This window comes from Triturus cristatus, chromosome 10, assembly GCF_964204655.1.
Source record: "Triturus cristatus chromosome 10, aTriCri1.1, whole genome shotgun sequence".
Taxonomy (NCBI): Eukaryota; Metazoa; Chordata; class Amphibia; order Caudata; family Salamandridae; genus Triturus; species Triturus cristatus.
Genome location: NC_140593.1, coordinates 324,897,504 through 324,912,611, shown reverse-complemented (window position 1 = coordinate 324,912,611; position 15,108 = coordinate 324,897,504). Strand labels below are relative to the sequence as shown.

The window sequence follows — 15,108 nt, the reverse complement described above, 5'->3', positions numbered from 1 at the left end:
TACATGTAGATGTTGTGGGAATTCACAAATTTACAAGCTGACCCACACCTTGAACTTTCCACTTTCTACTCATTGACTGTGATTTACCACTGTGGATTTTCTTGGTTTATAAATATTAGGATGGCTGTATATCAGATTGGACGGATTTGCTACTGACCTAATTCCTTTGGTATATCTTGAATAAGCAAACGCACATCTTCAGATGTTTAAATTCTCCCTTCAGCAGAATTGTGTAGAATGTGCATCCTCTTCTACAGATCTCTAATGTGCCCCAATTATGATTCTTTTCATTACAGGGCTGGAACAGACATGGCTACTACTGTTACCTGTTGACTCAACAAGCGGAAACCTTTTCAGAGGCCAATGACACATGCATAAAGCACAATGCCTTTCTAGCTACTGTTCGAGACAGGTACTGTGTGTACATCTGATGATGTGATCTGTGACAACATTTCTAACGTACTATTTGAATAATTTCCATTTTATGTAGTCTTTTCTCCTCTCTCCCAGAAGAGCTTTGAACATCAAGTTCACCTGTTCCCCATTTTTCTCCTCTGCATTTAACATGTTTAAATTCAATCAGTGCCTGATTCCCAAACGGTCACAAAAGCACACTTGTAAACTGCCATTTAAGTTTGGGTGTAGATTTATACATTTGTGAACTTCTCAAAGAATTCTATAAGAACTCCTGGGAAGCTACAACATTGCAGCTTTCCCACAGTACTCCTAGAAATACGCAGTGACACATGCTTACGTTTACATAGAGTACAATAATGCATGTGTGAATGCTCACGAAAAGTGTGCATGCTAACTTTTTAATTTTACTTGACCGGGAAAATATGGTTCCTCGAGGAGAAAACCGTTCTCATGAATACCCACCAATTTTAAGTGTGTTTCTTCTCTATTGCTACCCAGGATAAAGATTTGCTCATGCCTGTAATAGGAGTAAATCTCTCACCACATCCAAGATGGAAATGTCCCATGGAAAAGTCCTCTTACACTCAGGGGCATATTTACTTACAGTTACCAAGATATGGCTCATTTCTGCTGTCTCCTAGCGCTGCCGCACTGTGTGCTGCCTAGTGCCAATGCAAACACCCTTGCCCCATAATGCAGGGGTGCCTGTATCACAGGCAGGATTATTTTTGTGCAGTAAGGGATACCATCCTGCACAATAACCATCCTTAAAGGCATTTTCCTGTTTGTATGCATGCTGAATTCTGTAGCATGCATGGAAAGAGGAAATAAATAGGATAAATAAAGCTATTTATCCTTGTTACACCTCACTAGGGAATGCATAGCATTTTGACGCATTCCCAGGTATACAAGCTTTAGGCCTGGGCAGTGAATTCCGCTCCGTTCACTGAGTTTGTGGAGTTTTCCGCACTCCACGCTCTGCGGAGCACACGGAGTTCTGAACAACTCAACTCCGTAGGGCGGTGTTTTTTCCTCACTCACGGATGCCAGCTTTAGGTTGTCGGGCAAGAGCAAGATAAATCCAATGCTAGACCACCTCCCAGCAAGATTTTTCAACATGGGCGGTCACGGATGGTCGCGACTGCTCGCTTCGAGAAGCCATAAGTTTGTGTTGAGGAAGCTGCAGCTAGAGTTGAAAATCTACTTGAGTGGCAGAAAGAAGCGGTGCCCTTTTGCAGAACCCTGAAAACTCTGCCCAGGCCAAACTAGATTTAGTAAATCTGAAAATGCGCCAAAACCCATGGGTGGATACATGGGAATGCCTATTATCCTCCCATGGAACACCTCCCTAATGCAAAGCAACGCAGTTGCTTTATGTGAAAAATTCAATGCAAAGCCAAACAAATCCGATTTGCATGGCTTTATAAATCACAAATAACAATATGTGTCGTGCCTGTGCCAAAAAAGTGGTGCACCCACAACGTGAATTGTTAGGAAATCTTCCCTTTAATATATTATGAGGCTGTGGTTATCACCAAATTTCCTGACTTTCACCCCCTGGAACACTTACGCCATGTCCCTGAGAGCAGATTTACTCCCATGTGATATTTCACTATACTATACTGTTTCAATATTAACTCTAATTTGCAAATTGAATTATTTTTCATAAATTAAGGTATTTGCACAATTTTGGTGCGCAAAAAGATACTGAAACTTAAGGACATTGCTTTGCTCTGTCTGACTCTTTACATGTTCATAAAAGAGGGAAGTTAGCTGACTGTTGTGCAGACAGAGAGCGGTTTCTGAGGTTATGAACTGATATTGTGCTTTTCTAGGTCTTAATATTCAGATGAGGTGAAATTAATTGTCATTGAATATATTTGAGAATTCAGGAACTGAATGTGATTCCTGCTAAAGAACCTCTCAGAATCTATGTCATTTATTATCTGATCATTTGAGATCTGAGTATAAGAAGGTGCCTTTCTCCAGAGATGAGGCCAAGGCATTCAAGCTTTTCAGATCTTGCAATAATAAAAAGAATAAAGAAAGATTAAAAGAAAATAAGTTAAAAGCACGATAATGAAACATGTGTTGTTATTGCACTCTAAAGGACTACTACCATCAATACCTATCCGGTGTGTACCTTGTCTTCAAGTGTCCTTCTCTTCCTGTCTCCCCCTGGCTGGCAGTGGTATAGACTGGTCTAACCATACCATTGTACACCATGCTTCTATAACCCATTATTAGATGTAATAGAATTAGTGATTTTAAACACTACCAATTACTATACATCTCATTTTATTTAAAAGTGAACACAATAAAGTATGGGTTACAATCATAGAAGTGCCCAAAGTAAAAGCAACATCTACAGTACTCCTTTATTATCAAGTATTTGGAAATCAATGGTTATTTTTTTTTTAAGTTTGAGTTTATTTGAAAACAGACAAGAACAGAGATACAACAATGAACATATGCCATAACAGAACTAATAAGCATAAGAGCATTAAATAGTTGATAACAATAGATAAAAATACAAGAAGATGGAAATTCTACGCTTAAGCAACTGTATAGTAATAAAAGAAAAGGGGGAAGGAAAAGAAGAGCAATATGTACCATACTGTATCAAATATAAAAATATAACAATAGCTAAGAAACTGTAGACATTATAACAAGAAACGGCAAAACAAATAATATTAAAAACAGGTTTATAATATTCAAGGTGGCTTCCATACTTTATCTGGCACAGTATTCATGGTATTGGACGAAGAGGCACAAAAGGATAAGTACTTGGTAAGTGGAAGCCATTAACGATCTCTATTTATAGCTAGAGAAATAGGAGTGACATAGTTGGTGTCCAGTCTATGGTGAAAACAAATGACATTCCACCAGGGCCTGAAAGTGACATTTTGAGCTTGTTTCCAATTTGACGTAATTAAATCAATGCACCAGCCAATAATGAAACTCATTACTTATAGCCTCGAGTTAAGTGAGACCATTGAGGAGCCAAACTAGCTAAGAAAAAAATAGTGAAGGATAAAGGAATAGTAACTCTAAAAATCTTATTAATTTGAGTCCAGACCAATTTCCAAAAAATGATGAATAGCAGGGCATTCAAATAACATATGCTTAAGATCTGCAGTTCAACATGAAAAGGACCAACAAGATGAGATTGCACCTGGAGAAAAGGACTTTAGGGTGACGAGTGTAAGTAACAAAGGGAAAAGACAAAGTAAAGGGTTTGTGTAGTATTCGCAGTTCTCATAGGGTTTAAGCCAAATCTTATCCAATAAAATAGTAGGCCAACATTCCACCAAATCCTTTTCCCATGCTAATTAAGGTTTTGTCTTGGCTTTATCTGAGGTTATTTGTAATGATTTATAAATAACAGATGCTGATGGAATGTTGTTGAGCAAGGGAAAGAAATGGTAGATATGGGGGAGGGTAGCAGCCGGCAATCTGGAAATGTATTGGTTAAGCGAGGTGCATAAAAGTTTATATTGTGACTTGGAAGTAGATGACAAAAATAATTGTGTTTGGAGATCAGAAAAGGTTGAAAGTACGTAATCAGAAAAAAGTTGTGATATCCAACATAAAGCCCTGGCTTGCCAACTTTTCAATATAGGGAATTATTCTTCATTTGTAGAGATTTATTATGCCAAATGGATTCTTGTTGATAGCAAGTGAGGTAAATGTAGTAGGTTAAAGAGGTTTCGAAAGAGGCAATGAGATATTTCTTTAACTGTAGCCACAAAGGAGGGTGTAAGGGGAGGTCTGAAGAAACCCAACGAGTAGCCTGCTTCAAAGAGAAAGCATAGTTATAGTTTTTAAAATCTGGAAATTAAAGGCCTCTATTAGATTTATCTTTTTTTAATGAGGACAAAGCTATACGAGGAGACCTACCTTTCCAAAGAAATTTTAATTAAAGAGAAACATTTTTCTTAAAATAATAACTAGGGAAATAAACAGGAATTATAGCAATAACATATTATATCAGGGGAGTGAGCATAATTTTAGAAGAGTCAATCCTACCCCACCAAGAAAGAAAAAGTGAATGCCATCGGGCAATACTATCACATAGTGTCTCGATAATATAGTCAAAATTCTGGTCTGCAAGAAACGCAATCCTAAATACTTTATCTTGGTGGGTTGCCAGGCAAACCCTATGTATACAAAAAGTTGTTTATTACACAGTTCATTTAAAGGTAGCACTTCACAATTTTCAGAGTTAAGTCAATAACCCGACAAGTGAAAAAAAGCACTAACTTGCTGAAGGAAAGGGGGACGAGAAACTGTAAGATTTGAACAATATAGAAGAATGTCATCAGCATAAATTGACATCTTAATTTGTTGTGACCCAGTTTGAAAACCTATACATTGCACAGCATGCCAAATTTGTGTTAAAAAAGATTCACGTGCTATAATAAACAAAAGGGGATCATGGACAACCTTGACGTACCCTTCAGAAAAAAGGAAAGTATAGCATTAACAAAAATTAGACCTTTAGGACCTGTATATAACAAGGATATTAAAGCAATCAATTTGGTTGGAAAACCAATCCATTTTAATGCCTGAAACATAAAGTACCAACTGATCCAACCAAAAGCTTTTTCTGAGTCCTGATCAATAACAGCAACAGGATGATCCAGTGTAGAGGCCTTGCTTAGGGAGTTGAAAAAGACTTGAGCATTAGCTGAAGCCAATCGACCTTTAAGAAAGCCGGCCTGTTCAGGACCTATTAGATCAGGTAGAAATCTTAGCAAAAATGTTGTAATCCATATTGACTAAAGTGATGGGACACTAATGTTTGCATTGTGAGAGATCTTTGTTGTCTTTTGGAATTCAACAAATCATGGCATCCTGAAAGGAGCCCTGAGAAGTCCCTTTAGTGACAAAAGAGTTAAAAAAATGTAAAAGATTGGGAAGGAGATGTTTGGCGAAATAACTATAAAATTCAATAGTGAAGCCATCAGACTGAGGAGCTTTCCCTCTACGCAGTATTGAGACTGCATGAGTTATTTCTTAGAGCAAAATATAATCCCCAAGTGGATCAAAATCAATATGATGAGAAGAATGTGAGGCAATGGATTGAAATATTAAGTCAAATCTTATTGTAGTGTTTGTGTTTCTGGGAATATAAATGGTTACAAATTCATGCAAAATATCCTTATCCTTAAAGAGAATACCTGTGCTGTTTCATAAGTATTCAATTTTGGCTCTGTCTTTCCTGATTTTTAAATAGTTTGTGGGTGCTTTCCCATTCTATTTTGGCCATCATAATAATATGCACTACTCTTCAACAAGTAAGAAGAAGCAGCGTTTGTTGTTAATCTATGAAAAATACATTTGGAATCAATGAGGTGTTTTTATAGAGGTCTCGTTTTAAGAGTGGAAAATCAGGAAGGTTGCTAATAATTTGAGTTAACAGTAAGGCAAAATGTCCAAAGATAAATCTCATTTTCACGATGTCAAAACGGAACACTCTTATTAATACTATCATCAAAGTGATATTAATTAAACTTGTGAAAAATGCCATTTATACATTTGCTTCAAATCACAAAGATAGTCAGTGTCTGAAGTAGAGTTAGAAGTTGAAAAAAGCCATGCCTTTGATCACACCAGCCCACTATTGCACTATACCTCTTCTAGAAGCTGTATTTCCACACCTACCTAGTAATACCAGCCACTTTGTTCTGTTTCTCCTCATGTTATTCAATAGGTATGAACAAGCCTATCTGACAAGCATTATTGGACTGAGGCCTGATAAGTATTACTGGATAGGACTCTCAGACATACAGGAGAAAGGGACATTTAAATGGACGATTGAAGAGGCAGTTGTCTTCACTCACTGGAATTCAGAAATGCCAGGTATAGTATTGGGCCACTGTGCATGTTCTCTGTACAAACAGAATTCATATTCTGGTATTCTGGTGCGAAGGGCTAACCATTCCAATGCTGATGCTGCATACCATGTGTTGTTGCTGGATAGGATAGGGAAACAAATTAGCGACCAGAGACAGGGCCATTGTCTGCTGGAGAAGATTCAGAGATATTGAGATGGGGTAGGGAAAGAGGATGGGGGTGAGACTGACCTCAACATGTGTTTATGCTGGATACACAAGTAAGTGGCAACCAGCAAAGGCTGAGCAAACCCGTTTTGAGGGTGGATTGAACATGGATTCCCTAAATAAGTCACCTCAATGAGAAATGGTTCAAAGTGACACTGCATAGTTAATTTCTGCTTATTCACTCTTAAGCTCTTTGCAAGACAAAATGAAGCAATACATACCTCCACTTTAGTTGGTCTGGATGATAAATGTGTGTTTGTATCAGCATCACAATTTAAAAAGTACCTGTTTTGCAAATTAATAATTTCATTTGATAGCTATGACCATTTCCATTTATAAGCACTAAATTGAAAAGGACATCAAAATGCAATCTGGTCTAGCTTTCTTAAAATAGGTGTATTTTAATAACATTCCCCTAAGAATATAAGTCATTTATTAAGTGCCATATTTTGTGGCAGCTCATTTCAAAGGGTACATTTCTGTGCCAGAAAAGCACAGCTCACTCTTCCTGTGCTTGGCGGTACTACCAAAATGGTATTGCTAGATCTTAACAAATGCATGAGCTGGGAGAGCTGCAGCACGTGTTTCAAATTCATATGAGCATCGACATGCACGCTTGTATGAGTCAGTGAAAGAACTTTGAATGCCTCCCTCACCTGTGTACTAAGCCAGTGCAAAGGCTTCAATTTAAGACATGACCTCTTCTCACTGAGTTTGTGTTTGCTGTTTGTGCAGTTTTGCAAGACCTACAATTCGTGCATGTTGGCTTTTGAAATGGCTAGTAACTATGCTTTGCTGTGCTCTGTTTCTACCCAAATGGTGGCAACCAACAACCGTGACATCGCTCAGCTGCTACGTGGAATTTTACTGGCAAACTCTTTTTCAACACCTCTGGCACTTACAGGATTTTGTCTCCTATCTCAAATGTTTATTTTTAAATAATATCCACCAGGCGTGGGATCCCTTTTGGCACACTGACAAACATAAACTTCATCAGGGCATTTTGGAGACAACCTTTCATGATGTATATAATGTATATATATATATATATATATATATATATATATATATATATATATATATATATAATGTCACTAGAGCAGCCAATGTGTTAAAATATTATTGTACAATCAACAGGCTAGCCCGCAATACAGATGCAATACACTTTCTAGTATTTGGGCATTATGTAAGGAGAATTGGAGTTCGGCGCCTTAAGAACAACCCCCTTGAATGGCTTCAGCCTTAAAAGAATTGGGTGTGTGTGCGGTTTAGCGAGAAGTTCTGACACCTCCAAAAACACGGAGTAATGAAATCTAAATTCCCTGACCTATGCATTGATTGTGCTATCTCTCCCGGAAAATCTTGGGACCAACACTTGTTCTGGTTTTACAATCGACTAGTGTGAAATTGTTTCCAACTATTAGCAATACAGCTGGATGGAGATTTTCCAGATGGATTTACTTGTTGAAGTTTGCCCAAAGCAATGTCTGTGGAACATTTTACACACTGTCTAGAGCCACCTACTAAACCCAGCTGAGGCTTGAGCATCACTGATTTTTTTATAGCTTTTGACATCAGGGAGAGGACATCCATAAGTTTAATTTTGTTCTGTTGGGATCGAAAAGGCTGATAAGTTATGCAAGAGGTGACTCGTTGCAAATGTATTAACTCTTGAGTTTAACAACAGGCAGTGTTCAAGATGGCGATGATTGATTTGATTTAGTGTGCCTGGGGAGTGGACATTCTGGGATGCACCTACATTTATTACCCCAGATAAATAATGGTACAATAGGCTACGTTATTACTCAGGTATGATAAATAACACCTATCAAGAGTTCATGGGGAGTAACATGCGGATGTTGGTGTTTAGTGCTCCAAAATCCTCATGTGTACAGTAAATACTGTAGGTTTTACCCTGGCAGGTTTGACCTGGTGAAATGTAATGAGCCTTAAGTTATTTAATGCACCCGATAAATATTGAATGTATTAAATATCTTCAAACTCTTAATTCGGACCCATGCGTAAACAGGAGTATTATGTATAGGCTGGAATATTAACAGGAACTCACAATCAGGCCCAAAATAACTGAACTGAACTCAATAGCTACGAAAATGCTTTCTGTCTTTCTTCAGTCTGTTTTTGGGTCCTTATTTAGGTGAAACATTATTTGAATGTCATCTTTCCGCAAGTCAGTTTTCTAGAATTTTAAAAGCTGTTGGGAGGGCCCACCATAAAAGCTGATCAGAGACTGTGGCAAAAAACTAGTGTTTGAAGTACTGCATGCGGGATAGAAGCAGAGGTGGTTTTGTGTTGACCAATGCATACTCTCGTCTGCCTAGTGCTAATAAAAGATTCGCACCATGTAACACTTGTTATGACATCAGCACCACTTCCTCCACCATTTCCAAAAGAGTGGCGTAGTCAAGGATGCCAAGATCTGCTAATAAATCCAACAGCATTAATGGAGCAGAATCATTTGGGGCATATTTATGAAATGATGACACAGCACAGTGAAGCAAGTCACCTTGCTGCACTGCGTGATAGTGAAAGGGCAGGAATGCGCTGTACTTAACAATATTAATTCCTGTCATTTCCCGGTGCTGGCGCACATTGTGCAGCTTAGCAACAATGCTGGCCCTCTTTCACCATGGTGCAAGGGGGCCTGCGTTGTAAGCAGGATTGTTTTTATGCAGGAAGGAACACCTTCCTGCACAAATACTATCCTGAGATGCATTTGCCTCTTATGCAGCACACATAGAATGGGGAGGCAACAAGAAGAAATAAATATATTTCTCCTCGTTACGCCTCACCTGGGGGAGGTGTAGCATTTTAACGCAGTCCCAGGTTTACCAGTGTTTATAAATCTGGGAATTCACCAAAATACATGGGAGGATGCGTGGGAACACCCTCACTCCACCCATGGACACCTTCCCAGGGCATAGTAACACAACACCATGATGTGCGCTGTGTTGCGTTGCACTGGATTTATCAAGTCAATCAAAGCCATGCAAGGTGGCCTTGTGAGGCTTGATGAATCCAATTTAGGTTTTGCATCACCTATGTGCCCCCTCGCATGGCACAAGGGCAATGCAAAACCTTCATAAATATGACACTTTGTTTTCAAAATGTTGATGAAAGAAGTTTGGACACATATGTGTCTGTTCTACTATGTTGAAAGCACAACAGCCATTATCCAAAGATGTTATTTTTCCACCAGATAGAACTGTAATTGAGCTTTGGTAGTTTTTCCATGAACGTTTAATAATAAAAGGATATTCCGTAGCTGTCGGTAACTCTTCCTATCTAGATAAACTAAACATGATTTCATCAAAAAAGATATGTGACATGCCGCTATTTAGGTTTTCCAGGATGGTACTTGAGCTAAAAGAGAAATTAATGAAGTCTTTTACAGAATGTGCCACGTCATCAAAACCCCCTTGGATCTTCAATAAAGTAACAAAATCAGCAAAAGAAGTAGAGTTGAAATTACTAATGATGGAGGTGACTTTCTCTACAATCACATCCTGATTGACAAATTATGCAGTGCAGTCATCAAAGCTTTTTCACCTTCACTTCGATCTTCTCCTCTGATTGCCTCACTAGGTGAATAGTCGGTGTGATCATTTCTAACTTCTTTCCAAAAAAATTCGCTGAAGTGCTGCAGCAATCACCTGGCAAAATATGAATTACCCTCTTAGAGGATGGCTCAACAATCCGATTTAATGTCATGTAATAGTCATTTAGTAGAAACACCTTTTTATTTATGCATGTTATGTTAATTTTTATTTACGGTTTTAAAAACTAAAATATTCTAGAATGAATCTGGTTGCAATTACATAAGCATTTTATTTTTATTCTTATTATTTTTTTAGCAAGGAAATTTGTTCAGATTCTCCAATTGCTTTTTAATCCTTCCTTCAGATTACACTTCTTCAAGCTTTGTATTTTAGGGCTAATGTGTGGTTGATACTGGGGCAAGAGTGAGAAGGATTCAGATGGAGGTGGATACAACTTTAAGCATCAATGGGTTCGTTTCAAAAAGCTGGTTTGGCTGTGGTAGTTTGGGCCATATGGCTGTTAACTCTTTGGAGAAGTCTGTTATATGCTAATCTTACCTCTGAGTCTGTCAAAAGTTTATTTAGGACAGGGAGATAGTCAGTCACATTTCAATAACTCCTCTAAAAGGTGATGCCCGTGGCACTGCTGGTCACATGTACAACTATTGCCTACAAATTATGCTAGGGCTGGTTTAGCAGTGACCCAAATGCTAGGCCAACACATCTGAAAGGACGACATGAAAGATGTAGAGCCAGTCAACCCAGCCACTACTTTCAGAAGACATTGGGCCAGAGGCAGTGTCTGTCCCACCATAAACCTGTGCCTCTAAAGACCAGTGTGACTGAGGCAGATTTGGTCAAGTGTCATAGAAAATGCTTGCACAATGCTGGCTAGAATGGTTGGAGCAGTGTCATTTGTAGGTCTGGGATGCATTCAGTAACTATTCCAGCTAATATCTTTGAAAGGTCAGAAGCGTTAGGTTCAAGACACTAACAGATGAGGAAACAGGGGTTCTTGAATCTCAGTCTCTGGGTGTAAAAATCAAGCAAACCACGCCACCGGTCGTATCAACCTTTGTTAGTCGACGTAGAGAGAAGTTTAGGTGCTAACATTTGAATATATTTCCATAAACAGTGAAACAAATGTGGGCTAACAGGCAACAAGATGGAAAATTGTAAAGGAACTCAAAAGATTTGTTATCAAATTTAGTAAAATGCTGTCAATTGTCCTAAATAATCATAACGATCCAGTAGTCTTATTACAAGTTAAGATTATTGAGAAATTCTTATTATTATAACATACAAGAAAACACATATTGAGATTCCATTAAGAATACAAAACACTAAAAAGATGTGTTCCCTGAAGGGAATTCCTTATTCTAAATTATGCAAAGAAATGGGCATTAGCAGGGGATAGGAAAAGGAAGGTGTCAGCATTAGAAGCCAAATGAAGGCATTTATCAAGACAATATGAATGATCCAGCATAAAACCCTCACACTCAGGCAAGGGAAATCAGAAGAGGAAGGAATAGATCTCAATCAATCAAATCGATCTGTATAGCTAAGCTAATCATCTGAGAGGGTATCCAGGCACTTGTTGGGTCCGAGGGGCTCAGTCAAATAGCCAGGACTTGAACGCTTTTTGGTATTTTGGTAGAGAAGGGGAGATCCAGAGCTCTATGGGGAGAATATTTCATTTCTTCACTGCGAGGTAGGAGAAGAAGTATCCTCCGCTCATGCTTCTGTTGATGCAGGAAGTGTGGGTGAGCAGGAGGGAGGCAGAGCATATTTGTCTGGATGGTTGGTGGAAGTTCAGGCAGTGGTTGGTGTAGGTCAGTCCTAGGTTGTGTAGGGCCCTGTATGCATGGGTTATCAACTTGAACTGGCATCTCTTCTGTACGGGAAGTCAGTGGAGTTCCTTGAGGTGAGGTGTGATGTGGATCCATGGGGGGAGGTCAAGGACGAGTATGGCTGCAGAGTTCTGAATGGGCTGTAGTCTCTGGAGGAGGAGTGCAGTTTCTGAGTTGAGAGCATTGCCATAGTCCAGTCTGCTGGTGATGAGGGCTTGTCTGATGGTGCGTCTAGTGTTCAGGGGAGCCACTTGAAGATCTTTCGTAGCATGTGCAGAGTTACAAAACAGACAAAGGAGACTGGTTTGATCTGAGACTTCATGATAGGCTTGCTATCAAGGATGATGATGAGGTTTCTGGCATGGTATGATGGGGAGGGTGCTGTTCCTAGTTCAGCGAGGCACCAGGAAGCATTCCAGAGAGTGTTACTATTGCCGAAAATGAGCACTTCTGTTTTATCAGTGTTGAGCTTCAGGCAGTTGTTTCTCTTTCAGTTGGTGATGCTCATCATGAATTTGTGGAAGCTGGTTCTGGTGCTGGTGGGGTCCTTGAAGAGAGGTAGAATGAGTTGAGTGTCGTCTGCATATGATATGCTGTTGAGTCAAATGGATCTGACAATGTTGGCCATGGGTGTCATGAAGGTGTTGAAGAGGGTGGGGCTGAGGGGAGAGCACTGAGGAACACTGCAGGTGATTTCCTTCGGCTCAGAAGTGAAAGGCGGTAGGCAGACAATCAGAGTTTTTCTGGTGAGCATAGAAGCAATCCATCTGAGAGGGTCTCCTTGTATACCGATGCTGTGCAGCCTGGCAATCAGCGTGCGGTGTGATACGGTGTTGAAAGGAGGCTCAGGGCTGCCTTCTCTTCCTGGTCAAGGAGGGCTCAGATGTTGTCGGTGGCTACGATCAGGGCAGTCTTGGTGCTGTGATTGGGTTCAATGATTTTGCAGATGGTGGAAATCTTGTCGTAGAAGAAATTATCAAGGTTGTCACAGATCTCCTGGGAGGGGGGATGCCCTTTTCTGCAGCTGCAGGATTGGAGAACTCCTTGATGATGTTTAAGAGTTCCTTGCTGTGGTTGGATCTGGAGTCAATGTGAGCAGTTGGGCATCTCGCTTCTTCCTTAGTACCCAGTGGTAGAGGTTTTTGGGAGGTCTTGAAGGAGGTTCTGTCAGTTGTGTCCTTGGCAGTGCTCCATCTTGTTTCCTGTTGTTTGCAGATGCATTTTGCTGCTTTAAGTTCTCCGGTGCACCAAGTGGCCTGTTTTTTGGATCTCCTGTGGTCTCTCTCTTTGATGGGGGGATGTTGTCTGTGCAATTCGAGATCTAGGTGAAGTTCCTGACACTCTTGTCAAGGGATGTGGTGGTGTCAGGAACAGAGCCATTAAGGGCGTTGGTCCATTAGGTCTTGGATATTTTGCTTCAGCAGTAGTGAGGGGGGGTTGCTGAGCATGGGCAGTGGTGAGAGGGCAGGTGACATTGTAATGGATCATACAGTGGTCCAGGTAAGTTCGGTGAAAAGGCTGTATTTTACGCAATTTCTGGAGGTAAATATGGAGTTCAACATGTGTCCTGCGATGTGAGTGGGGTAGTGAACAAGTTGGGTGAGTCCTTTGTTGTTCATTCATTCAAGGTAGTTGGCGGTGTTGGTGTCTCTGTGATCACCTGAGATGGAAATTGAGATCACCGAGGAATATAAAGTTGTTGGGGTGCGATGAGGTCAGTGATGGAGGACAGCTGGGTGTGGTCCAGGGAGCCGGTGGGCAAGGGTGCCTCTAATCGTTGGTCTGGAGCCTAAAGTTAAGGTGTTACATGACTGGGGTGTGGTTGTCCTTGGAGGTGGTGCACTGGATGGTGTCTTTTTAAATGATAGCGAGTTGTCCTCCAGGTTTTTTGACGCGGTCCTGTTCGGGTACTGATGTGGCGATGTCTGGGGTGGATGTGAGGTTGAGCCTTGTCTCGGTGAGAAAGACTATTTCGGGTGCGAGTGTGGATTTTCTCCACTAGAAGCCAAGAAAGCATCTCCCTAATACTAAGGAACACATAATATTTTCTCCGAGATTCTTCATGCAATCTTCCGGGTCATTCGCACACTTGTGGGCGGATCAGAGCTTGTCCCTTTATGGGAGCAGGTGAACTCCCCTCTTTCTCTGGACAACACTATTGTCCCTGCATTACTATGTCCTTTGATGTGTCACTGGGCTTGTTGTCTGGAACTACAGCTCTTCCCACGATTCGATTCTCCCATCTAGGGGAAATTTTCTGAGGGCCTCACTATCAGTCGTCTAATACAATAAACATACAGAAAAGTCCCCAAAACAGCACCTTATGTGGGAAACATAAAACATGTAATGTAAGCAGAAATTAAATCTGCAGACTTTCAGCCTTTAACTTGAGCCATGTTACTTTCTAATATGGCTGCTAGCAAACTAAGGTTAGCATAACTTTATGAATTACCCATTTGATTAAACTCCGGTGCCGCTTATAATCGCTAGATGTGTTCACCATCTAGATTTTATGTAAATGATAAACACACATTTTAATATTGTTAGGTCACACCTTAATTATTTAATGCATAATTATGCAGAATGTTAATTATGAGGCTTCAGAGATCAGGTTGACATCATGGAGAGGCTGGCATGGGATGGACACATTCCATCACTTGCCTGGCTAATGCTTTCAGAAAGCCAGTAGTAATGGAGTAAAGTCAGTCATATCAAGCATATCATTAATCAAGGTCAATGTGGCTTGGTTGGTTTCAATCCATATGAAACCACTGTTTCCTTAAAAAAAAGGCACAGAGTTAGTCATTGGCACACATATGTGTCAGTGAAGGTAGCAGGACTGGGGCAGAGTCAGTTACTTGTTAAGTTGGTACCTGTTGTTGACAGTAAGTGCTCAGACAGAGTCTCTTACATGTCACGTTACTGCTAGTGATAGGTTGATTTAAATGTGGCCAAGTATGTCAGATGTCAGATAAAACAAAATAGTAGCCTATGCATATATGTCAGCAGAGTGGATGGTATGGAATGTGTCATTCAGGATAGTGTCTCGTGTGAAATCCAGGTTATTTGGTCCTGGGGCAAATGGTATTATTGGCTTCAGTTGAGACAGTTGGGGTCTTTTGCTTCTGTTGTCCTGGAGCTCCTGTGCTTTTGAGCTTCAGAGGGAGAACCAAATACCCATTTTAGCACTTGACTCTCAGAGTAGCAGGGCACAGCAGT

General features: G+C 40.2%; 1 protein-coding gene across 1 annotated transcript in view; it reads left to right on the top strand.

The window, feature by feature from the left end:
* Positions 1–15,108, top strand: part of MRC1 (mannose receptor C-type 1) — an 841,411-nt gene that overhangs the window by 249,550 nt on the left and 576,753 nt on the right. The window contains exons 10-11 of the mRNA XM_085631521.1: positions 297–412; positions 6,134–6,282. Coding sequence (XP_085487647.1) covers positions 297–412; positions 6,134–6,282 — 265 coding nt within the window. The remainder of the gene's footprint in view (positions 1–296; positions 413–6,133; positions 6,283–15,108) is intronic.